The 26,717-nt window shown below is 49.1% G+C and overlaps 1 protein-coding gene across 3 annotated transcripts; it reads right to left on the bottom strand.

The window, feature by feature from the left end:
* REM1 (RRAD and GEM like GTPase 1) lies at nt 1-21,015 on the bottom strand. Of its 3 annotated transcripts, none has more exons than XM_028735571.2 (5): nt 20,494-21,001; nt 12,785-13,127; nt 11,657-11,739; nt 7,545-7,727; nt 1-2,151 (listed from the first exon to the last, which is right to left on the bottom strand). In XM_028735571.2, the coding sequence occupies exons 2-5, from the start codon at nt 13,122-13,124 to the stop codon at nt 1,915-1,917; spliced, it is 843 nt and encodes a 280-aa protein (XP_028591404.2). In that variant the 5' UTR covers nt 13,125-13,127; nt 20,494-21,001; the 3' UTR covers nt 1-1,914. The 3 variants fall into 3 exon arrangements, with proteins under 3 accessions (XP_028591404.2, XP_028591403.2, XP_077785575.1); XM_028735570.2 differs by having other exon boundaries at nt 7,517-7,727; nt 20,494-20,992; XM_077929449.1 differs by lacking the exon at nt 11,657-11,739 and having other exon boundaries at nt 20,494-21,015.
* Between the last annotated feature and the right edge of the window lie 5,702 nt (nt 21,016-26,717).

Below are 26,717 nucleotides of genomic sequence, written 5' to 3'. Positions count from 1 at the left end.
TCGGCCGTAGTTGCTTTATTTACAAATGTACAAGCAGTGCCTACTGGAAAAAAGCAGACACTTACTAAACCTTTTCGGTTTTTTTAAAAAAGGCAGTAGATTCCCAGAAAACCATTTGGACAGTTCTAAATACACACAAACATACCCTCTCCTGGAATTTTGCACCACCAGTTCTGAACACAAGAAGAGACCCTCCAATCGTCCCCACTTTCCAGGAATTTAAAAAAGCCGCCCCGGTTTCGGATTTGATCCCGAAATGTCCTGCTTTTCCTTAGGACGTCCCTGTTTTCAGCAGAGAAACGTTGGAGGGTATGGAGTTGTGCGACACACACACTCCCCCCGCGAGCCAAGGAGATAAGTCATTATACAATATTTTGGAAGGCATCTGAAGGCAGCCCCGTATAGAAGAGGGGTTTTTTTATGTTTAATGTTTTATTATGTTTTCATATATGTTGGAAGCCGCCCAGAGTGGCTGGGGCAACCCAGTCAGATGGGAAGGATATAAATAATAAAATTGTTGTTGTTGTTGTTGTTGTTGTTGTTGTTGTTGTTGTTGTTGTTGTTGTTGTTACAGTCATACCTTGGGTTGAAGTAGCTTCAGGTTAAGCGTTTTCAGGTTGCACTCTGTGTTACTTCCAAGTTTTGCCGCTCGCGCATGCGCAGACGCTCAAAATGACGTCACGCACATGTGCAGAAGCGGCGAATCGTGACACGGGTTGTGTTATGCTCTGGAGGCGAACGAGTCTCTGGAACGGATCCCTTTCACATCCAGAAGTACCACTGTATTATTATTGAATAAAGGTAAAGGTAAAGGTACCCCTGCCCCTACGGGCCAGTCTTGACAGGCTCTGGGGTTGTGCGCCCATCTCACTCAAGAGGCCAGGAGCCAGCGCTGTCCGGAGACACTTCCGGGTCACGTGGCCAGTGTGACAAAGCTGCATCTGGCAAGCCAGCGCAGCACATGGAACGCCGTTTACCTTCCCGCCGGTAAGCGGTCCCTATTTATCTACTTGCACCCGGGGGTGCTTTCGAACTGCTAGGTTGGCAGGCGCTGGGACTGAGCGACGGGAGCGCACCCCGCCGCGGGGATTCGAACCGCCGACCATGCGATCGGCAAGCCCTAGGCTCTGTGGTTTAACCCACAGCGCCACCCGCGTCCAATCAGATAGATGCTGTCAAAAGAAAGGCGTACTCCATGTCTGTACAAGAGGGAACCCCAGCCTGGCATCATTGTCCTATTTCAGAAACAAGGCAGGCGAAAGGATCGAGCAGGATAACGGCCTATTCTGGGATGCTTCCAAAGCAAAACCAAGTGCCAGACGCAGGGGTAGGCAACCTAAAGCCCGGGGGCCAGATCCGGCCCAATCGCCTTCTAAGTCCGGCCCGTGGATGGTCCGGGAATCAGGGTGTTTTTACATGGGTAGAATGTGTGCTTTTATTGTGGAGCAGAGGAATCCGTTCATTTTTCTCTCTCCAAAATATAGTCCGGCCCCCCACAAGGTCTGAGGGACGGTGGACCGGCCCATGGCAGAAAAAGGTTGCTGACCCCTGGGCAAGAGCCTGCCATCTCCCCCAGAATCCGCACTATGGTCCCAGTTCAATGCGCTGCCTTCTGATGCAGTCAGAGGTGCCGCTCGAAGTCCTTCCTCCATCACCCGAAATGGTTCTGGGAGGACCCTGCACATCTCCTTCTGGTTCCCCCTCAGTTTTTGGCTTCTCCCTATCGGAAGGCCGTGTCCTAAGAGAACCTAGCAAAGAAGAGAGTTTGCAAACGCCTACGGACATGTGGGAATGAAGCCCAGGAAAACCCCTGGAAAAACCAGAGGCAGGAGGAAGAGGAGGAAGAGGAGAAGGACAGTGGCGTCCGGTTCGCTCAGAGCACGGAGAGGTCATGGCAGGACTTGGAGCGGACTTTCAGCGCCACCTTCTTGTTGTTGCGCGCCACCAGCCGGTCGAGGAAGCGGCGCACCTTCTTGGTGAGACTCTCCTTGCGCTTGTAGAGAGACATGCGCCTCTCGTTGGCTTCCTTGCTGTCGCGGCGCAGGCGGATCTGCCGCACCACCCCCTCAAAGAGCTCGGACACGTTGTGCTGCAGGGCGGCGGACGTCTCGATGAACTTGCAGTCGAAGACCACGGCGCAGGCGCGGCCCTCTGCCGAGAAAAAAGAAGAAGAGTTTGGATTTGATATCCTGCTTTATCACGACCCGAAGGAGTCTCAAAGCGGCTAACATTCTCCTTTCCCTTCCTCCCCCACAACAAACACTCTGTGAGGTGAGTGGGGCTGAGAGGCTTCAGAGAAGTGTGACTGGCCCAAGGTCACCCAGCAGCTGCATGTGGAGGAGCGGGGAAGCGAACCCGGTTCCCCAGATTACGAGTCTACCACTCTTAACCACTACACCACACTGGCAGCCGGTTAGGAGATGCTCCAGGCTAAGAAACCAGAGGCCTTTCTTTTAGGAATCGTCGGAAATGAAATAAATAGAAAGGATCATAAACTCTTCCAATATGCAGTAACAGCGGCAAGAATATTACTGGCCCAGAAATGGAAACAAGAACAAATACCAACGTTGGAGGAGTGGAAAATGAAGCTGATGGACTATGCAGAACTTGATAAACTGACTGGGAAGATCAGATATCTACGAGATCAAAAATTCATCGAGGACTGGGGAAAGTTAGTTGAGTATTGGGAATGTATAAGTGATAATGAAATCACGTTAGTGGCATTTAAAGAAGCTCTGTAATAACATAAGAAATATTGTAAAAAGGGAAAACAGAAATGGGGGATAGGCATAAAGGCAATAGTAAAATTTGGAAATGTGTAATTAAAGAAGTTATAATTCAGATGATTGGCAGAGAGGCTGAAGGAAGTCAAAAAATGGAAAAATTAACAGAAGTTGTAATGTGGTGTGATGGTATGTTTTTTTGATGGAAAACTAATAAAATATAATTGTAAAAAAAAAAGGAGATTCTCCAGGCGATGGGCAGAGAGAGACCCAGAGAACGTGAGGGCATCAAAAGAGCCTGCTGGATCAGGCCCAGGCCCCTCGAGCCCACAGTGGCCAACCAGATGCCCCGGAAGGAAAGCAGCAAGCAGGATTCGAACACAAGAGCAGCAAGCAGGATTCGAACTCCAATCGTGGAGGCAGAGCACAGCCATCCTGGCTAGTAGCGATCACTAGTCCTCTCCTCCTGCTTAATCTATCATTGCCTCCTGCGGAAGGGAGTTCCGTAGTGAAATATATATATATAATGAATGTTCATAAATGTATCAATGTCTGGAGCAGCACAGGAAGACCTTCCTGAAACCATTTTGACTCCCAAACTGACCAAATGTTTTCTCTGCTAGGAGGGAGGGGGTGAGGGAACCCTCCCATTGTCTTGGGAATTAGGAAATCACCATTTCAAAGGAATGGGCAGACTACCAGGAAAGGCAGTCAGATAAGGCATTATCAGAAAACCTGCCAGACAGGAAAAATGACGACACTCAAATTTCTGTTGTAGACTGCCTTTTCTGTGATGTAGGTATGATGTGTCTGGGGGGTGGTCTTGGGTTACACCTGTTCTGTGAGTATGTATGATGTATAGAGGGGTGGTCTTGAGCTCCAGGGCAGGGAATTTAAAATGTCTATATAAAAGCGGACACACCTTTGTTCTGTGTCCTCCTCCTTTCCTGCGTGTGAGGGGATCACCCTGTTGCAACAGATCAATAAGGATCAGGCTTACAAGCTGCTTTGCTTCTCAATATTCTCTGGTTCGCCTCTGTTATTTTCTCTGACCGATGGAGAACCTACAAAGGACTCTATAAGGGATCTTGTGTCCCCCATAAGGGAATAAGGGCAGACTTTTGTTTATTACAGAAGTTTAACTATGCGCTGCATGAAGAAGAACGTCCTTTTATCTGTCCTGAATTTTTCAACATTTAAGGACAGGCCTTTCCATCTCTGAACCAAACCCAGCATCACGAAAGGGTAAAGGTACCCCTGCCCGTATGGGCCAGTCTTGCCAGACTCTAGGGTTGTGTACTCATCTCACTCTATAGGCCGGGAGCCAGCGCTGTCTGCAGACACTTCCGGGTCACGTGGCCAGTGTGACAAGCTGCATCTGGCGAGCCAGCGCAGCACACGGAACGGCGTTTACCTTCCCGCTGGTAAGCGGTCCCTATTTATCTACTTGCACCTGGGGGTGCTTTCGAACTGCTAGGTTGGCAGGCACTGGGACCGAGCAACGGGAGCGCACCCCGCCGCGGGGATTCGAACCGCCGACCTGACGATCGGCAAGTCCTAGGCGCTGAGGTTTTACCCACAGCACCACCCACGTCCCCACCACGAAAACCCAGCCACAAAACCTAAATTGTGGTATCTTCTACCATATGCGGTGGACTTGTAAAGCTGTAAAGGCTTTCTGGGAAATGATATATAATGAGTTAAAGAAAATGTTTAAAAACACTTTTGTTAAAAACCAGAAGCCTTTTCACAGGGTATAGTAGTTGAAGAGATACCAAAAAAAAAGAAAAAAGAGATAAAAGACTGTTCGTGCTTGCAACAACTGCGGCAAGAACTCTTTTAGCCCAAAAATTGAAACCACAAGAAGTACCAATGAAAGAAGAGGGGCAGATGAAAACGATGGGACTTTGCGGAACTGGCGAAGCTGACGGGAAAAATCCGAAACCGGCACGATCAGGTATTCCAAAATGACTGGAGTAGATTTACACAATATTTGAAAGACCATTGTAAGCAATTAACACTAGCAGGGTTATCTGAAGACTAGTCATGAGAAGTTTCTTACCTTTCTATATTTAAATTGTGAGGTATTTTGTAATGAGTTATATTAGAAGTGGGAAATATATGAAATGCTGCGATATCAAGGTTAGTTTTGAAAGCCAAGAGGCAGGAGGGAAGGAAGTTGACAGGCTCTAAAGAGCCAAAGAAGAAAAGTGGATAATCAGGGTGTGATTATATATGTTTAAATGGAAAATTAATAAAAAATATTAAAAAACGAAAACAAAAGAAAACCTAAATCGGACCCCTCCATGCATGGGCATAGCCTTTGTGGGTGGGGCAAAACCTCAGTTAGCTATGCATTTTTATTGATTTTTTTATTGATTGGTGGGGGGTACCTGCACCTCCCTACCCCCCCCCCCCGGCTACACCCATGCCTCCATGTGACCTGTTTATTCAGGATTCATCCGAATCTGCTTGCACAAAGTTTACGAGGGGGTTAGATTATATCCGGTCTTTATAGGGTGGAAACCCTGTGTGCATCCTAATATCGTCGTGGGCTGTTTGCACATCTTCCCACTAATAATTCATTCATCCCAAACTTCTCCATGCATCTCGCGGGCTTTTTTTAAAAAAATTGATTTGTTGCACTTGGGCAACTGAAGGCTTTAATCCACTTTAAATATGCAAAGCATTAAGTTCTGGTACATGTGCCTTCCTTCCCACAAAATACTGTCAGTCTGGAGGCACCCTCGGTTATTTCTAGGGATTAAAGAAATCTAAAGTCAATTCATCAAATGTGCTTTTATCAAGTCTGTGTGCAAACATTTGCTTTTGGCCAGGAGACCGGCGGGGGCTGTGGGGAATCACACTTTCGTTTGTTTCCAGACATTCCAAGACATCTCAGAAGAGACTGTGCTATCAAGTAGCTTTCATTTATGGATACTGTATTTCTTTTAAAATTATGTACCATATTTTTCCGTGTACAGTGGTGCCCCGCAAGACGAATGCCTCGCAAGACGGAAAAACCGCTAGACGAAAGGGTTTTCCGTTTTTGAGTTGCTTCGCAAGACGATTTTCCCTATGGGCTTGCTTCGCAAGACGAAAACATCTTGCGAGTCTTGCGATTTCCCCCCCGCTCCCCCCCCCTTTTTCTAAGCCGCTAAGCTGCTAATAGCCTTTTAGCAGCTAAGCCGCTAAGCCTTTAATAGCCGCTAAGCCGCTAAACTGCTAATAGCGCTAATCCGCTAAGCCGCTAATAGGGTTGCTTCGCAAGACGAAAAAACCGCTAGACGAAGAGAATCGCGGAACGGATTCTTTTCGTCTTGCGAGGCACCACTGTATAAGATGCCCCCCTGTATAAGATGCCCCCTATTTTGGGGGACTCAAATTTAAGATAATGGAGTGAGATGGCACAAAGTTGTTAAGCTTTTTTTTGTGGGGTGGGGGTGGGGGTGTTAACGAGGGTTCTTGAGCTTTTTTGAGGTGGGAATGCCGAAAATCGCTCACCCGCACACATCGCGAAATCCGCATCATGTCTGCCCCCTGGTTGGCAGAATCTGCCAATCGCCCGCCTAAAGGATGCAGCTTCGGACCCTATACACGACCGATCCATCTCTAAGATGACCCCCACTTTTTAGCATGATATTTAAGGAAATAAACCTAGTCTTATACAGTGGACGCTTGGGTTGCGAACGTGATCCATGCGGAAGGCATGTTTGCAACCCGCAGCGTTCGCAACCCGTGACCCGCGCATCTGCGCACTTGTGGGTCACAATTTGGCGCTTCTGAGCAAAGCGTGATTTAGCACCTCTGCGCATGCACAAGCACCAAAACCCGGAAGTAACCCGTTCTGGTACTTCTGGGTTCGGCGCGGTGCGCAACCCCAAATCGCACAACCCGAAGCGTCTGTAACCCAAGGTATGACTGCACACAGAAAAGGACGGTACAGTCATACCTTGGGTTACAGATGCTTTAGGTTGTGTTTTATTGGGTTGTGGGCTGCCGAAACCCAGAAATACCGGAACAGGTTACTTCCGGGTTTCGGCGGTCGCGCATATGCAGAAGCGCTAAATCGCACTTTGCGCATGCGCAGAAGTGCCAAATTGCAATCCTTGCACCCACTGTATGTACTGTATATTTTGCTCCATAAGATACACGTTTTTCTCCTAAAAAGTAAGGAGAAATCTCTGTGCGTCTTATTGAGCGAATGTGTGGCTGATCGCTGGCTCCCTTTCCGACCCAGCCCCCTTGCCTAGGTCTCCATTGTTGAATGTTCTGCAGACAGAGGTTGTTTGTTTCCCCAGCAACATGTGACTGGCTGATTAGATTGTCTGGAAACTGTAGAAATGGCTCCCTTTCCTTTCCTAAAGAAGCTGCAGAACTGTGAGTTGAACCGCATAAAAACAGGATTTTTTACCTTTGCAAAGTATGCTCAACAACTTTGAGCTGATCCTCAAAAATGGAGCTTTTCCCCTTTGCAAAAGAAGCTGCACAACTGTGAGCTGATCTCCCCAAAAAACGGGGGTTTCCCCCTTTCCTCCTCTAAAAACTAGGTGTGTCTTATGTTCAGGTGCATTTTACGGAGTGAAAAACATGGTATTCCACAATTTGAAAACCACCTTTCAGGGCACATTGCCATCACAAGGCAGCGTAGGATAAATTGCGAAACAAAACAGCACACCATCAAATTGCCTTTCTCCCTGCTTTTCTCCTTCTCCCTCCCGCCGCCCCCCGAAATAAAGCAGGATTCCTCCCGGGGCCCCACGAGGGTCCAGCCCAAGCCCTTTTCCACCCACCTTCCACAGACACCTCTCGGGAGCGCACCAGGTCTGTCTTGTTCCCAACCAGGATGATGGGGATGTTCTCTGCCTGACGGGTCCTGCGCAGCTGGATCCGGAGCTCGGAGGCACTTTCGAAGCTCCCCCGGTCGGTGATGGAGTAGACGATGACGTAGGCATTGCCCACCTGCATGCAGTAGTTGTGGAACCAGTTGTCTTCCTCCGGGGCCTGTGGGAAAGGCAAAAGGGCAACTTACCACGGCTCCCCAGGGCAGCAGCAGTGGCTCTGGGAAGCGGTAGGAGGAGGTTTCTGTAGGGGTGCAAATATCCAGAGTGTGGGGGTCAGGTGGGATTGCTATGAGGAATTATGAAATAGGGAGCAAGCCATTGTGTCCACGATGAAAGCACTGCGTTGACTGGGTTTGATTCATTGACAATAATTTCTGATCAAATCCCACAAGCCTCTGCACCTCTGTCATTTGCTTTCTCTATGCCTGACAGGCACCTATCAGCATTCTAAATACACAGGCCAGTTGCTTCATCGGGCATCCTGGGTCATAAAGATAGAAGGTAGCTTTGATATAGTTTGTTAATCTTTAGGTAGATCTTGCCAACAAAGGTCCATATTGTTAAAGCTATGGTTTTCCCAGTCGTGATGTATGGAAGCGAGAGCTGGACCATAAAGAAGGCTGATCGCCAAAGAATGGATGCTTTTGAATTCTCAGCCTTCGCCAACCTGGTGCCCTCCAGAACTTTTTGGACTACCATTCCCATCACCTCCAGTCCAAAACATCTGGAAGGACCCCAGACTGGTGAAATCTGGACCAGATGATCCAGCGTGGGGCACAAAGATGTATAAGATGTGCAACAAATGTTGGAAATGTAAAGAAAAAGAAGGGACGTTCTTTCATGTGTGGTGGGAATGTAAGAAAGTGAAAAGCTTTTGGGAAATGATATACAATGAAATGAAAAAAATGTTAAGATATACTTTTACAAAAAAACCGGAGGCTTTTCTTTTAGGGATTTTAGGAAAGGATATAAGAAGAAAAGACTGTAAACTCTTCCAATATGCAGTAACGGGAGCCAGAATCTTGTTGGCCCAGAAATGGAAGCAAGAGGAAATACCGACGATACAAGAATGGAGACTGAAATTGACAGACTATGCGGAATTGGATAAATTAACTGGGAAAATCAGATACAACAAAGACCAAAAGTTCATCAAAGACTGGGGAAAGTTTGTAGATTATCTGAAAAACATATGTGGCATGAACACAACACTAGTGGGATTTCAAGAGGCACTGTAAAAATAGAGAAGTATTGTTAATATGAAATAGTGGGGGAAGGGAAGTATAATGGCAATACGGAAGAAGGGAATGTGTAACTAAAGTTATAAATACGGATGATTGTCAGAGACGCTGAAGGAAGTTCAAAAAAGAGTTAATTTGTTGTATTTTGGATAAAAATGTATAACTGTATGGAAAATTAATAAAAATTTATTTTAAAAAAAAAAAGATCCAGTGTGGGGCAAGTTGTTTGTGGGTTTCCCCCCGGGCTGCAGTGCCGGCTGTGAGTTTCTGCCCACGTTGCATGTGGGAGCATCCATTGATCGCTTTGCATTTGTCACGGCTGCTTCATCTCCAAAAGCTTTCGATGGGAAGCAATCAATTAAAAACAAGTGCAAAACATTCCATTAGATTGAGAGCCGGCGGGGTGGAGAGGCACACAGCTGGGGGGAAAACTACAGTGTTCCCGATTCAGTTCCCTCGAATCATGAGGTTGCCCTAGTCGGGCTTCTGTTGCATGGAGCTAAGAGCGGCCTGCCCTACAGGGTTATTGTAAGGCTGGGAGAGTGGAAGTGGCTGGCAGCATCTCAAGGGTCAGAGAGACAAGTCTAGTGTCCCGGAAACTGCAACTAATCCAGAATGCGGCAGCTAGACTGGTGACTGGGAGTGACTGCCGAGACCACATAACACCAGTCTTGAAAGACCTACACTGGCTCCCAGTAAGTTTCCGAGCACAATTCAAAGTGTTGGTGCTGACCTTGAAAGCCCTAAATGGCCTCAGCCCATTATACCCGAAGGAGAGTCTCCGCCTCCATCGTTCTGCCCGGACACTGAGGTCCAGTGCCAAGGGCCTTCTGGCGGTTCCCTCACTGCGAGAAGCCAAGTTACAGGGAGCCAGGCAGAGGGCCTTCTTGGTGGTGGCGCCCACCCTGTGGAATGCCCTCCCATCAGATGTCAAAGCGATAAACAACTACCTGGCATTTAGAAGACATCTGAAGGCAGCCCTGTTCAGGGAAGTTTTTAATGTGTGACATTTTGATGTATTTTTAATCTTTGTTGGAAGCTGCCCAGAGTGGCTGGGGAAACCCAGCCAGATGGGCGGGGTACAAAAAATATATTATTATTATTATTATTATTATTATTATTATTATTATTATTACAGTGGTACCGCAGGTTACATATGCTTCAGTTTACAGACTCCACTAACCCACAAATACTACCTCGGGTTAAGAACTTTGCTTCAGGATGAGAACAGAAATCGTGCTCCGGCGGCATGGCAGCAGCAGGAGGCCCCATTAGCTAAAGTGGTGCTTCAGGATAAGAACAGTTTCAGGTTAAGAACAGACCTCCGGAACGAATTAAGTACTTAACCCGAGGTGCCACTGTATCTTAGCCAGCATAAATGAGCTGCAACTTCCTTCCTTCCCTAGATCCCCGAGCTAGTTCCATTTTGCAGCTTTGCAGGGCCGCCTAGCCATTTCCAAACAGAAAAGTGTTTTTGCCATTCCTGCACTCAGCTGCAGAGACAAAGCCAGGCTGCTTCCATTCCCCGTCCAGATGTGGCACACCTGCAGGATCAGGCCAGTACGTTGCTGTTGCCTTTTCTGTTCCTACGGGGCAGCATCTTGTTTGGGTCGGTTCGGTGTTGCTTCTGCTGCGCTGAGCAGGCAGCCCGGGATGGTTTGGAAGAGAAGCTCCCTGGGCAGGAATTGGCCACTGACAGATCGACAAGGAGGTTGTGTCAAACAGGGCCCAGAGGCAGAAGCTTTTAATCTGCAGGCCGACAGGGCGGGTGTGTGTGTGTGTGTGTGTGTGTGTGTGTGTGTGTGTAAATAAAAGGACAATGGCACTTCCAGCAAGAGCTGGCTGGATGAAGCAGAGTAGACAATTCAGTCACCCAGAGATGTGTGTTCTCTTGCCTCGGACCGCCATGATCCTGGCCTGGTCCTGTGGTCTAAACCAGGGGTCAGCAAACTTTTCCAGCAGGGGGCCGGTCCACTGTCCCTCAGACCTTGTGGGGGGCCGGACTATAGTTTGGAAAAAATATATGAACACATTCCTATGCCCCACAAACAACCCAGAGATGCATTTTAAATAAAAGGACACATTCTACTCATGTAAAAACATGCTGATTCCCGGACCATCTGCGGGCTGGATGTGGAAGGCGATTGGGCCTACCCATGTCCTAGCAGATCTCTCCTCTATTTAGGTCATTTGTTCAGCACTTTTAGTAAGCTTCCCATGTTCCTATGCAAAATAATCACTTTCCGATTCGAACAGTCAGGGGGGGAGGAGGAGGAGGAGGAGGAGGAGGAGGAGGAGGAGAAGAAGAAGAAGAAGAAGAAGAAGAAGAAGAAGAAGAAGAAGAAGAAGAAGAAGAAGAAGAAGAAATTATTTATACCCCGCCCATCTGGCTGGGCTTCCCCAGCCACTCTGGGCGGCTTCCAACAGAACACTAAAATACAATAACCTATTAAACACTAAAAGCTTCCCTAAACAGGGCTGCCTTCAGATGTCTTCTAAAAGTCTGGTAGTTGTTGTTCTCTTTGACATCTGGTGGGAGGGCGTTCCACAGGGCGGGTGCCACCACCGAGAAGGCCCTCTGCCTGGTTGCCTGGATCATACTTCCATCAGGCTCCTTCCTGCAATGTCCCCTGGCATCAGCTATTCCATCAGGCTGCAGCAGAGGAAGAAAAGGGAAGTGCTTCTCCATCAGCTTAGTTTTAAGAGAGCAGCAACTTTTAGCTCCTCCTCTCCTTGAAGCTCTCCCCGCTTCATTTAGCACCTTCCGTCTCCCCGATTCTAAGAATCCTCCTTGGTAGTCGTGCAATGTAGTCGTGATCTCAGCAGGAATCTATCAAGATCATTGGCCTACCCGCTTCTCAGCTTCCCATGTGTCAATCACCATCAACGTTGTCTCCTCGCCGTCCACCGATAAGGTGCGCTCGTAGGTATCTTCTGAAAAGAGCAGACAAGGTCAGGGTCAGCCGGGAATGGTCACCCTGAAGAACAGAAGCTGCACCTACCCCAGAAAACTTCATTGAGCCCAGTGCATAATACCTTATTCATGCAGCGCGTCGTTAGACTGTGGAACTCCCTCCCACAAGAGACCACCATCAACCTAAAGGTAAAGGGACCCCTGACCATTAGGTCCAGTCGCAGACGACTCTGGGGTTGCAGTGTTCATCTCGCTTTACTGGCCAAGGGAGTCGTCGTACAGCTTCCAGGTCATGTGGCCAGCAGGACTAAGCCGCTTCTGGCGAACCAGAGTAGCGCACGGAAAACCCTCCCACCAGATGTCAAAGAGAAGAACAACTACCAGACTTTTAGAAGATATCTGAAGGCAGCCCTGTTTAGGGAAGCTTTTAATGTTTAATAGACTACAGTGGTGCCTCGCAAGACGAAAAGAATCCGTTCCGCGAGTCTCTTCGTCTTGCGGTTTTTTCGTCTTGTGAAGCAAGCCCATTAGCGGCTTAGTGGATTAGCGCTATTAGCGGCTTAGCGGATCAGCTGATAAGCGGCTTAGCGGCTTAGCGGATCAGCTGTTAAGCGGCTTAGCGATCAGCTGTTAAGCGGCTTAGCGGCTTAGCGTATCAGCTGTTTAGCGACTTAGCGGATCAGCTGATAAGCGGCTTAGCGGCTTGGGGAAAAGGGGGGGAAAGGAAAAAAACCCTGCAGGAACTCGCAAGACATTTTCGTCTTGCGAAGCAATCCCATAGGAAATTCGTTTTGTGAAGCACCTCCAAAATGGAAAACCCTTTCGTCTAGCGGGTTTTCCGTCTTGCGAGGCATTCGTCTTGCGGGGCACCACTGTATTGTATTTTAATACTTTGTTGGAAGCCACCCAGAGTGGCTGGGGAAACCCAGTGAGATGGGCAGGGTATAAATCATCATCATCATCATCATCAAGGATATAAACTGAGTGATGCTAGTTCACATCGCCTTTTGCTAGGCTGTTGGAACCCGCCCCCCCAGCCCCCCACAAATCACACAACAGCCCTACCTCTCTGCTGCTCGGGCAGATCCTTGTCTTGAACCCCAGCAAAGAGATACATCAGGCTGGTCTTGCCCACGCCAGGGTCGCCCAACAGCACCACGCGGTACAAGGACCCCCAGGATTCCTCAGAGTCGGAGGACTCGGACGACCAGCTGCCACGGGGCTCAGGCAAGTGGACTTTGGGGTCACAGGAGGATGACTGCCCCAGCTGCGGGTGGCCCGGTTCAGCCTGGCTGGGACGGACGCTCAGCATCCCCGGGCGAGACCCATAGGGCATGGGCAGCGGGGTGCTGGCACGCCTCCTGGCAGGGCTGGCGCTGCCTCCTCGCTGGGTGTTCAGGGTCATCTTCTGCAACAGCAGGGAGAGAAAGAGAGAGGGAATCGATTTGGGATCAGCTCAATGGCTGCTTTTCCTCGAAGCGAGTGGACCAAAGTGCCCGGTCCACTTGCGTTGGAGGAGAAGTAACCGTTCTCAGAAGCCCTGCTTCTGTTTATCTGCCTTGGACACCAGCCTAAGGCAAACAGGCATAAATCATTCCCATCTGGTGGGGGGGGGGGAGGAGAGAGAGAGAAAAACCGTCCCGGAAGACGTTGCGTTACATCCAAACAACTTTCAAACTGCGGGGAGCAGGAGATTTCGATGCCAACCGGACGGGCGGGTTGCTTGCAGAACTTCAAGGTAGGACCACAATTGGGAAGGAGGGAGTCTCTGTCAGGCAGCGTCCCAAGAAGCATCTCGTGGTCCATCTGGGATGGACCCAGCACCCAAAAACGGCCTTGAGAACGACAGACCGTGTATATATGTATGTGTGGGTATAAATATATATCTCATCTATAAACATGAGTCAGCAGGAGGGAGGCTCCAATTAGAAGCAGCTAGCCAAAGATGAACTTCAGCAGTTTCCAAACTTTTGGAGGGGGGGGCACCGCCCCCTTAGTTCCATAAACAGACCCCACCCTACCCTATAAAATGCATTCCTCAGAACAGCAGTTTGCACGACCCACTAAGGAAGAGAAAAGCACAGTGGGATTAAAAACAGCAGCAATTAATTGCATTCAGAATCCAGGTCCAGCTCTTTGGTTGAATTAATCCAACCAAACTGATGAACATGATCCTGTGACGCCAGCCTTGCAAAGTCTGAGGGTCACCTCCAGCGCCCCCACCCCAGCCTCTTAGTGCCCCCACCGGGTAATCCCACCACTGATGAAGCCCAACAACATCTGGAGGGCACCAGGTTGGCAAAGGCTGCTCCTGGTCAGTCAGTCAGTTTTATTGCACATAGCCAAAGGCTGCCGCAATGCACACAGAATCATTCAACAATTAAAAGAAAATACGCTGGATGAATACAAAAAAAAAATTATATTATCAAGACGTTACCTACTCTCAACAGAGCTATAAAAGTACCTTAATATACAGGTTAAGACATTAAACAATAAAATCTATAGGCTAAAATCGTCACATGGCCACTAATATATTAAAAAATAATGTTAATTAATACAATGTGCAATTATATTCGGAGTTTGGTGATAAAGATAGAATATAGCTTGATGTAAAGGTAAAGGGACCCCTGACCATTAGGTCCAGTCGCGGCCGACTCTGGGGTTGCGGCGCTCATCTTGCTTTACTGGCTGAGAGAGCCAGCGTACAGCTTCCGGTTCATGTGGCCAGCATGACTAAGCCGCTTCTGGCGAACCAGAGCAGCGCACGGAAACACCATTTACCTTCCCGCCGGAGCAGTACCTATTTATCTACTTGCACTTTTGACGTGCTTTTGCACTACTAGGTTGGCAGGAGCAGGGACCGAGCAACAGGAGCTCACCCCGTAGCGGGGATTTGAACCGCCGACCTTCTGATCGGCAAGCACTAGGCACTGTGGTTTAACCCACAGCGCCACCCACGTCCCTTTTAGCTTGATGTAGATAGGGTCAAATAAATCCATCTCCTTTACAGTTGGTGGCTATGTTGGCTATATAATTTGCTCTAGTTTTCCTAGTGGCAGTTGCAAAGAGTGCTACACGCCAGGGACTGCTCCTGGTGCCCCAATGCAAAAAAGGGCAAGGCTCCTGCCCATTTAACAGGTGAGCTGAAGATGGCATTTCAGCCCTGCCCTCGTCTGCCTCTTGCCACCCTCCACCTCTCCAATTTCATGTCCCAACAGATGCCCAAACTGTGCCCTTCCTTCCTATAGCTCCACCTCCCTCCATTGTCCAAAGATCTCCTGAACCTACAAGCCTTTCTCCCATGCTGCCCACCTTATGCTAAGTGCCACTTATGCCCATCTCAGGCCCCTCATCCACATCTCCCCAGATACCTCCTCATATGCCACCCAATTTGGCACAACCCCTCGCAATCACTCCTGACTTACCCAGCTGAAGAACGGCAAAATGCACACAGGCCCAGCACTGCTGGCTCTGAATTTTTATTTATTATTATTATTATGGCACATGCCATTTTTCAATCACTGGGCTACCCTGCAATCTAGACCAAGATGGCCATTCTGCCTGGGTGCCTCTTGTGCCAGCTATGAACATCCTAACCAGCTTTTGCAGACTTCAGGAAGATGCAGCTGTCCCATACAGGAATCGAACTTGCATCCTTGGCATTACAGTATCAGCATCACATTCATCCAGTGCTTTACCAGCTGCACTGGCTCCTGGTGGAGTACAGGGTCAGGTTTAAGGTGCTGGTTTTGACCTTCAAAGCCCTGTGCGGCCTAGGACCCTCGTACCTACAGGACCGCCTCTCCTGGTATGCCCCGCGGAGGACCTTAAGGTCCACAATTGACAACATTTCGGAGGTCCCCAGTCACAAGGTGGTTAGATTGGTTTCAACTAGGGCCAGGGCCTTTTCAGCACTGGCCCCGACTTGGTGGAACACTCTGTCCCAAGAGACCAGGGCCCTGTGGGACTTGACATCTTTCCACAGGGCCTGCAAGACAGAGCTGTTCCGCCTGGCCTTTGGTTTGGACTCGGTCTGACCCTTATGTTTCCCTTCCCTTATGGTCTTGATTTATCAGCTATTTTAAAATGAGGCTGCATTTTAAATTGCATTTTAACCTGTATTTTAAATTGGTTTTTTCTTTCTTTTCCTTTTCCCCCAATTATATTTTTACTGTGATTTTATTGGAGTTAGCCGCCCTGAGCCCGGCTCTGGCCGGGGAGGGCGGGGTATAAATAAAATTATTATTATTATTATTATTATTATTATTATTATTATTATTATTATTATCACGCTCTAACCAACTGAGTTATAAGTCTCATATGATGCTGAGGCTTCTGGGAGCATGGTTAACGGTCAGGCATGTGCATGGTCACAGAAGCTCATTGTATTACAAAAAATATGTTATTGTGATGATGATGATCCTCATCATCACCATTTTTATTGCATTTATGGCTCCCATTTTTCTCCAAGGAACTCAAGCTGGTGTACCTGGTTCTCCTCTCCTCGGTTAACCCCCACAACAACCCTGTGAGGTAGGTTAGGCTGAGGGACAGTGACCAAGTGTGGCCAAGTGTGGATAGGAGTCCTGCCCTCCCAGGTCCTAGTCCGACACTCTAAACCAGGCATAGGCAAACCTGGCCCTCCAGATGTTTTGGGACTACAACTCCCATCATCCCTAGCTAACAGGACCAGTGGTCAGGGGTGATGGGAATTGTAGTCCCAAAACATCTGGAGGGCCGAGTTTGCCTATGCCTGCTCTAACCACTACACCCCACTATTACCCATTTCTACAACGAAACGGTGCTTATTCCCAAGTACGGTGGTACCTCGGGTTACAGACACTTCGGGTTACAGACGCTTCAGGTTACAGACTCCGCTAACCCAGAAATAGTACCTCGGGTTAAGAACTTTGCTTCAGGATGAGAACAGAAATTGCAAGGCAGCAGCGGGAGGCCCCATTAGATAAGTGATACCTCAGGTTAAGAACAGTTTCAGGTTAAGAACGGACCTCCGGAATGAATTAATTTCTTAACCAGAGGTACCACTATAGATGTGTTTCACATCAGGGCAGCAGAAGCAAACTCCATTTTCCTCATTGTAACCATAAGGATACTATGCTTCAAGCAATCTCAAAAGCACAAAAATTCCAAATTTGTTTTACAATGGAGACTAGCAAACTGTTTCTTGTTTGTTTCTGTTTTATTTTGGGGTTTGTTTGCTTTTGCGCTGACATGTCAGGAATGAAGCAGCAGTTGTCAAGCATGGAATGACAAGCATTTCACCCCAAGAAGAAAGAAAAAATAAAGTCAAGCGTGCCTGGGCTCTCAACTTCAGCCCTTTGGGTGTAAAGCTACAGGATGTCAGAGATCTGCCTAGCAAGGTTGCTGCGGCACCTTTGAAGACTGTCACAAAGCACTGGCTACCATAAATTATAGTTGGCAGAATGCATCTCCCTTTCCAAAATACAGTGGCTCGACTGGCTCATTCTGCACATCTGGGATCAAGGTCCTGCAAGCAGTTTTGCTGCCTGGCACAAAGTGAAACACCCCAATTGTCGCAAGACTCCTTTTCTCTCTAAGTCAAGTTCCTAGCCCTCGTGGACGCAAGGAAACTTGAAACCATGCAATTGGGTGGAATATCAGGAAATCAAAGGGGCGCCTTGCTCTGCTCAGAAGGTTAAAAGAAAATCGAAAGCGGGTGACTTGTTAGGGCACAGCTCTTGCTGCCAGGTCATAGTGTAGCAAAACAAGGAACATACTGTATATTAAAGGTAAAGGTACCCCTGTCCGTACGGGCCAGTCTTGACAGACTCTGGGGTTGTGCGCCCATCTCACTTAAGAGGCCAGGGGCCAGCGCTGTCCGGAGACACTTTCCGGGTCACGTGGCCAGCGTGACAAAGCCGCATCTGGCGAGCCAGCGCAGCACACGGAAACGCCATTTACCGGTACCTTCCCGCTGGTAAGCGGTCCCTATTTATCTACTTGCACCCGGGGGTGCTTTCGAACTGCTAGGTTGGCAGGTGCTGGGACCGAGCAACGGGAGCGCACCCCACCGCGGGGATTCGAACCGCCGACCTTTTGATCGGCAAGCCCTAGGCGCTGAGGCTTTTACCCACAGCGCCACCCGCGTCCCTTATACTGTATATTAGGGGCACAATAAAATCAGCATGCTCAGGGTTTGCAGGGAGAATTCCATGCTCTGCAAAGCAATTTCCCAAGGCTTGCAGAAGAGCAAACTAACCAAAAGTCACTAATCACACAGTTTTCCTGGGCGCAGAATCCAGATGCTACAGAACAATTTAGGGAAAAGGTGGGCAGATTGCAGGCTTTTTTGGGGGGGGTACTGGAGCCCCAATCTCCACCAACCAAATCCTGGTGCAGAATTAAAGAACACTGAGACAGAATTAAAGAACACTGAGCCCAGGAATTTGCGGTTGAGTATCCGAAGTGAGCAGCGATCACACACAAAATCCAAGCCTGGTTACTGTTCCATATAATTTAGGAATGTGAGAGTTGCCATCGTTTTGTTGCTGGTATTGTTAAAACAACGACGAGTCAGAAACCCTCCCCGGATCTACTGCAAATCACGCAGAGATCTGCCAGTAGATCCTGATCTATCCTTCTGCACACCCTGGCCTTTAGGGCCAGCAGACCAGAGAGGAAAAGTTATCTCGACACACTTCATAAATGGGTGCCGGAAATGGCAGGGTTGGAGAGAAATGTCCGAATTTCGCCAAATTTCAGTGTCAGCTCTTCAATCTCATCAGACTAGATTCACACGCACACGTATACACACCACACAAAGGCTGGAGAGGAGATGGAGCGTTAAGAGTAGCTCCATTTCCTTTAGAACAGTTTCTATCCAAATGTGATTTTGGTTTTAAATGCAGTGTAAGGTAGTCTCTATGGGAGTATATTGTATTTAATTATGGGGTATCAGAGTTTTTAGGGGGCTAACCAGGCTGGGATAGCTGGGATAGCAGCCTTGTTGGTTTGTGAATGTCTGATGTAGATTTTACAATTTTGTTGTTCTGTACGGGACAATGACAGTAAAGATCATCGTATCGTATTGTAAAGGATAGGGAGGAACTGTACCATTTTTCTAGAAAAAGAGGCCCAGGTGTTCATCATGAACACCTCCCTTGTTCTCTTATAACGGCAACGGCACCCACCTGAGAGGGGGCCTGAACTGAGTTCTGGTGAGTTCTGCCTGAAAAAAAGCCCTGGGGAGGAATATGGATTTGCTTACTTCCCAGTTAGCAGGAGCTAAGCCCCCTCTCCCCCAGTTCCTGTGTCTTACGGAGGGGGGGGGGCTGGACTTTATTTATAAGTTGGAAAGGAAGCAAAGGGCAAAGGATGTGAAAGTTAGCCATTGGAAACAGATGGAAAACATCTCTGAATTGCTGGGAAGAGCCAGCCTGGATGGGGGGGGGGGCTCCAGGGTCCTGGGGGAGAACCAGCAACCCCCATGATAACCCACCCCCACTTTGAACATTGAGGAGGCAAGTTCAAACAGTCTCGTTTAGGGCGGCTTTCAAGAATTACTCCTGCCTCTTAGTCTTGATTTGTTCCTGATGGCCTGGCTGCTTTCAGATTTTTGCCTGCTGCTGATTCAGGTTTATCCATATTAACTACTGCCTTCCTTTTTCCCCTCATTATAACCATTATCTCTGTCCTGACTCTCAGGATATAAATCCCACCAAGGGGGCTATGTATTCTCTTTTGCCGAGGATCCTTTTTTAAGAGCTGAAGTTGTGGGTTTTTAGCAGTTGACAAACAAAATAGCTGGAGCCCTTCTCACTCCAAAAATAGTGTGTGTGTGTGTGTGTGTGTGTGTGTGTGTGTGTGTGTAACACTAGCAACAACATATCCTGTGGGGTTGTTTTCTTTTTTTTCCAACCCAGGGTCTGGTTTCATGGCAGTACCAGTAACCCAATGCCATGGCATGGTTTTGCCAGATTCCAAAACATGGTTAAAAATTCAGAAGGAAAGTTGTTTGCAATGAAGGACGCCATTGTCGTCGCTACGGTGGCATCAAATTACACACATACACACACTACACAGACCCTATGAACTGGCAACCAGTTTTCACTTCTGGGGTCCGGACCCTGGCATAAGAAGAATAAAGGCAAGAGTGCTCCAGGGCATGAGCAGAGAACATTTCCCTTTCGCTGATCTGAGCCCCACCACCACCAGGCTAGGGCAAGCGGACTGAACAGGCAGCACCAGGCCTTGGCACGTCTCAGAGCATTAGGGCTGGGGAGGGGGATATTCGGAAACTCTCTCTGAGGGGCCACGGCTGCGTCTGCGGTAGCCCCCCCCCCCCCCCAGCCCCGAGGGAGGGATCCAACTTCTCCAGCGGACCCGGTTGCTCTGGACGAATACAGTCCTATCTGAAGCAAGAAGAGGGGCGCAGGCAAAGAGGCTGTCCAGAAGTCATCAGCCCTGAGCGCACTCTGCGCGCGCTCAGGGGCCCTCTCGCCCGCATTCTTATCCCCCAAAGTTCGGAGCGGCGCCCTCCGCAAGTTTCCAAGGGAGAGCCCCGCTTTCCAGAGCCGGCGCTGCGAAGAGAGACTCCGGGATGGCGAAGGGTGCCGCGCCCGGATTTGGAGAGAGGACGGAGATGGCGGAGAGCGCGGACGGTCCTCGGTCCTCCTCGCCGGGGAAAGACGACTCGCCGTCCGCCCCGTCTCCCGCAATAGCCAGCCAGCCAGCCCTCTTCTGCGGACGCGTGGAAAGTCTCCCTCTCCCCCCCCCCGCCCTGTTCTCCTTACCTCCGCCTGTTGCTGGCGGCTCCGTCGGCAGGGCGCTCTCAAGGGGTCCCCGCGCGCGTAAAAGCGCACCGCCCGTGCGCCCCGTCCATCGCGTCCAGCTTCATTGCACAGCGCCGCGGCGCGCCGAGGGAGGGACTTTTAAGCCCGGGGAGGTCCCTGCGCGCCGCTCCTGGTGGGACACACCCCCTGCCAAACCCCAGCGAGCCGCCCTCCCGGCCTCGGCTGGCGAGAGCGCCTCTGAGCGCGTGCAGACGGCTCCGCGTCTCTCCAGCGCGTGACTGCCGGTGGCCTCGACGAGCGCCTCGGCTGGAGAAGCTAAAAGGATCCCCGCCCGCTGGATCAGGCCGAAGGTCCTTGAAAACGCGGGCGGGAGGGAGGCAACGCAGGCGCGCGGTGTTTATTCCCTTTTTATCAGATTAGAAAACTCCTGGCTTCTCAGGCACACGGCTCGGTGATCTCCGCTGTAGAGCAAGCAAGTGAGGAATTAAGCAGTAAATAAACATTGCCAGGACCCGTCGGACAAAGTCGATGTTGGGGGCATCCGAAGTTGTTGAGCATCTTTAGCGGATTCGCCAAATTTGTTGAGGGTTTTTAAGGATAGCGCCCCCTATTGAACTTTATTTGGGGAAACCGCAGGTAGAAATACCCTCCCAAAAAGAGGCCATTGCCCGCCCTCGCTTCCAGCTTTGCTTGTCAGGCACAAGATCACAAAGAAATATGAACTCGGCCAGCCTTTTCCAGCCAATGGCCCATCTAGTCCAGCGTCCTGTTCCCACAGTGGCCGACCAGATGCCTGCAGGGAAAGCAGCAAGCAGGATTCGAACACAGGAGCCCGGCCCCCTCCTGGGATTCAGAAGCATGGCTGCCTCCAGCTGTGGAGGCAGGAATTACAGAAGTTGTCCTGGTTTCTGATTGGATCCTGCACTGTCCTGCTTGTTCTCATAGGACGACCCTATTTTTCATCGGGAAAATGTTGGAGGGTACAGAGGTGCCCGTCAAAAGATGTTGGGCACTGACTCCATCAGTTCCAGGCAGCCTGGCCTATGGGCATGGAAGGGGAGTTGGAGATGAAGCTGGCATTTTCTGGAGCAGAGCATCCACGAGGCAGCTTGATGATGATGATGATGATGATGATTTTGGGGACACGGGTGGCGCTGTGGTCTAAACCACAGAGCCCAGGGCTTGCTGATCGGAAGGTCAGAGGTTCAAATCCCCGCGACAGGGTGAGCTCCTGTTGCTCGGTCCCTGCTCCTGCAAGTAGATAAATAGGTAAAGTGCAAGTAGATAAATAGGTACCGCTCCAGCAGGAAGATAAACGGCGTTTCCATGTGCTGCTCTGGTTTCACCAGAAGCAGTTTAGTCATGCTGGCCACATCACCTGGAAAAACTGTCTGCAGACAAACTTCGGCTCCCTTGGCCAGTAAAGTGAGATGAGCGCCGCAACCCGAGAGTCGTTCGCGACTGGACTTAACTGTCAGGGATCCTTTACCCTTAATGATAATGATAATAAATAAATAAATAAATAAATAAATAAATAAATAATAAAACTCTGCCCATCTGGCTTGGTTTCCCCAGCCAATGTGAGCAGCTTCCAACAAAATATTAAAAATACATTAAAACATCAGTCATTAAAAACTCCCCTAACCAGGGCTGCCTTCAGATGTCTTCTAAAAGTCAGATAGATGTTTATCTCCTTGACGTCTGATGGGAGGGCGTTGCACAGGGAGGGTGCCACCACCAAGAAGGCCCTCTGCCCGGTTCATATGTGTTCGCCCCCCCCCCCATAGCCCTTCTGTTTTCCCCACAATAATGCTTCTGGCCAAGAGGGGAGCTTGCGAAGTGTGAGCTATAGATTTATTTTAAAATCAGTTTGGGGGAGGTGGGGGAACCTGAAGAGAGGTTTGTTCTTCTTGTTGTTGCAGCATCAACTTTTACAGGTCAGAGACAGGGAGGGGGAGACGTCGATCCATCATCATTGTCGCCATCATCCGGACAGAGTAACTATTACCAAGTGTTTCTGATTATTCACCAATGATTATATATTCACATACACACACACAGTAAAGAAATGCCATTTCTGGGTATTAGGAATTAATCCACTTGTGGAGTGCATTGTTCTGTGGAGGAAAGGAGAGAAGAGGGTGAGGAAAATTGGTAATTAGGAAGGAAACTGGGGCGATTGATATTTATTTATCAGGAATATTAGTATCTCGCCATCCTAGTTCAAAACTGAGCCAATTAACATAGTTAACAAACTGATAAATTTAGAAACAGTAGATCTTGTGTTATTTGGTGGGGGGGGGACTTATTTTTTCATTTTGTTCTTGTTTTTATTCTTTGTGTTTTTATCTTATATTTTTGTCTTGTACTTTTATGCTGTGAAACACCCTGAGTTCTTCAGATGAAGATAATAATATAATAATAATTTATTATTTATACCCCGCCCATCTGGCTGGGCTTCCCCAGCCACTCTGGGCGGCTTGACACCAAATATTAAAATACAGTAATACATCAAACATTAAAAGCTTCCCTGAACAGGGCTCCCTTCAGATGTCTTCTAAAAGTCTGGTAGTTGTTTTTCTCTTTGACATCAGATGGGAGGGTGTTCCACAGGGCAGGTGCCACTACCGAGAAGGCCCTCTGCCTGGTTCCCTGTAACCTCACTTCTCGCAATGAGAGAACCGCCAGAAGGCCCTTGGAGCTGGACCTCAGGGTGGTATACAAATTTAATAGCTAGCTAACTAAATAATAACTTACAAACCTACAGTGGACGCTCGGGTTGCGAACGTGATCCGTGTGGGACGCACGTTCGCAACCCGCAGCGCCCACAACCCGCAGCGCCACATCTGCGTACACACGGGTTGCAATTCGGCGCTTCGGCACATGCGCAAAGCGTGATTTAGTGATTCTGTGCATGCGCGAGCGCCAAAACCCAGAGGTAACCCCTTCTGGTACGTCCGGGTTTCGGCACATCCGTATCCCGAAAATGCACAACCTGAAGCGTCTGTAACCTGACTGTATTCTGCCTGTGAAAGAACAGGAGATAAAGTGTGTGTGTGTGTGTGCATGTGCACACACATTTAATAATTGAATTATAGGGTTGGAAGCGACCCCAAAGGTCATGTAGTCAAACCCCCTACCATGCAGGAATATTTTGCCCAACGTGGTTATCAAACCCACAACCCTGAGATTGAGAGTCTCCTGGTCTACCGATTGAGACCCGCTTGCCTTACCGGCTCTTTCAAAGAATCTGATGTTCCCCTCGGGAAATCCTTGAGCCAAGGCGAAATCCTTGAATTTATCTTCGATGGCGCCTCCAACGTCCAGTCTCCTACCTTTAAACACAAGCAAAGGTTGCTAAGTCTGAAGAAGAAGAAGAAGAAGAAGCGTTTGGATTTGATATCCCGCCTTTCACTCCCTTTAAGGAGTCTCAAAGCGGCTAACAATCTCCTTTCCCTTCCTCCCCCACAACAAACTCTCTGTGGGGTGAGTGGGGCTGAGAGACTTCAAAGAAGTGTGACTGGCCCAAGGTCACCCAGCAGCTGCATGTGGAGGAGCGGAGACGCGAACCCGGTTCCCCAGATTATGTGACTACTGCTCTTAACCACTACACCACACTGGCTCTCAAGTCTGGAAATGCCCAAATCTCTGTTCGACATACATAGACCATCTAAAGTATCTCCTTCCCCGGATGACTGATCAGACAGTCAGGAACAGATTCCATCATGGAGCCAAGGTAGTGCTTTGATGGAGGGTCTAAAGGAGTCGAAAGCCTACAAAAGCACTGAGTTGTCCCCAGCGCTGGGGCAGAAATAAAATTAAAAATTCTTGGACAAGCAAAGCTAAGTGGGGATGAGCCCGAAGGAAGCAAATAGCTTTCTACTGAACCCCAGATCTGCCCCATCCAACATTAGAACACGTACCAGACAGATACATCGCCGCATAAGTGTCCAACGTCACATGGAAAATTATATATCTATCATAATCAGCAGCCATGACGTGAACTGTGGATTTGTCTGCACAGGAAACACCATAAGACGTTAGCTATAAGACAACTTTGCCCCATATCTGTGCTCGAAGGTCTAGGGAGCAGCAGAAGCAACACTCTTAGCCACTTTAAATATTCACAAGATCTCCTACCACCTCATTTGATATAGCTTTTTTTTGGGGGGGGGGGATTTACAAAGATGAAACTCTGGGCCTGAAGAAGTGTCCCCCGCCTTTGCCACGACCGACCACCGTTAAAAGTAACAGTAAATTCTAACATTGAACCCTTGGAAATCCACGAAGGTGCTGTCCCTCTCCCGACCCTCTCCCCCAGAACGGCTCACTTTGGTTCCTCCCACGGGTAGGACTCGAACCCATGGCTCCAAGTTACAAGAAAGGAGATTGCGACTCAACATCAGGAAGAACTTTGTGAAAGTAAGAGCACTTCGACTCCCTCGGGAGGGGGGGAACTCTTGGTTCTTGGTGGTTTTGGAAGCAGAGGTTGGATAGCCATCCATCAGGGATGCTTGAATTGAGATTCCTGCCTTTTAGGGGGGTTGGATGAGATAACCTGGGGGCAGCAGAGCTGGACCTCAGTGTCCAGGTAGAACGATGAGGGTGGAGATGCTCCTTCAGATATACTGGACCAAAATAAACAACAATCTGACTTTTAGAAGACATCTGAAGGCAGCCCTGTTTAGGGAAGTCTTTAATGTTTGATGTTTTGTCATGTTTTTAATATTCTGTTGGGAGGCGCCCGGAGTGGGTGGGGTGTAAATAATAATAATAATAATATATTATTATTATTATTATTATTACTACTACTACTACTACTATTTGCTCTGCAGCTGGCAGCAGACTGGCAATGCGAGTGTGCTCCTGGGCTTGGGTTCAGGGTGCTCAGTGAGGACACCATTTGCATCCGCAGGCCGTGGCTCGAAGGGAAGCTGAAGGGAGCTTCCTCCAGGGGGCAGTGCCACCAAGATGAGGGAGAGAGGGAAGGGGTGAGGCTCCGCTGTTGGCAGGGCTTCCTGAAGAGAAAAAGAGGAGTTTGGATTTGATATCCCGCTTTATCACTACCCGAAGGAGTCTCAAAGCGGCTAACATTCTCCTTTCCCTTCCTCCCCCACAACAAACACTCTGTGAGGTGAGTGGGGCTGAGAGACTTCAGAGAAGTGTGACTGGCCCAAGGTCACCCAGCAGCTGCATGTGGAGGAGCGGGGAAGCGAACCCGGTTCACCAGATTACGAGTCTACCGCTCTTAACCGCTACACCACACTGGCTCTCACACTGGCTCCTGGGCACAAACTTGCTTGCTCAAGGCCAAGTGGGAGACATGGGCAGTTTCCAGCTTGCCCCTAAGAAGCAGCCATGTGGCAGAAAGCTTTCCTCCTACCCCTGCAATTGCCCAAGCTGGCGTGAAAGGGGCTTCCTGCTTCTGAGGTCTGCTTAAAACAAAGGGGTGGGGGTTTGACACATCAAAGCTACATGGCACTGGGCTCCATCACGGGCATGCATGACACGACACTGACACCCCCCAATCTCAGACCCAAGCCGCACCTCCATAACAAGATATGAGCATGACTCGTGGCTCTTATACCTACTGGGAACTTGGAATATACCGGGTCGGTTGGTGTGCATTAAGTTCTTGGTTGTTTGGGTGCAGGTGCCATTCCTGGAAAAGAAAGCTCAGTTGAAAGACTTCCACGCAAGAGACGCGGCCTTCTTTGGCCCCCCCTCTCCTGCTTGTGTTTTCTAGGGTTTGGGAAATAAGCATTGCAGGAACCCACGGATTGGGGATCCATCTTGTCACATGCCACCCCGATCTCCGTGCATCGCGATACCCCAGGGATCCCAGTGTTTCCCTCGCATTTGTGATTCCATTGGGAAAGGAGGCACAGCAGAGATGGGGGTGTCTTTAGGATGCAAGCTGAGCGTACAATGGAGAGGTTCCTGGCCTCAACACCCTAGAAGGGTCTTTATTCTCCCACAGGTGCAGCTGTGGGTTCAGACAGATATGAGCCATGGACACCTTGACCAAGTCAGTCACCTTGCAGCCAACTCCAATCCAAGACTCAACTCTCCAACTCTGCCTGTTCTTCAGACTCAAGGGCATAGCTGTCAACGTTTCCCTTTTTTTAAGGGAAATTCCCTTATTCTGAATAGGATTCCTTGCAAGAAAAGGGAAAAGTTGACCAGCTATGCTCAAGGGAGGCAGCCCTTCCATTTGCCATCCA

The sequence above is a fragment of the Podarcis muralis genome, chromosome 5 (genome assembly GCF_964188315.1).
Source record: "Podarcis muralis chromosome 5, rPodMur119.hap1.1, whole genome shotgun sequence".
NCBI lineage: Eukaryota > Metazoa > Chordata > Lepidosauria > Squamata > Lacertidae > Podarcis > Podarcis muralis.
Note: the sequence above shows the minus strand (reverse complement) of the source record. Positions and strands in the feature narration are given on the sequence as shown.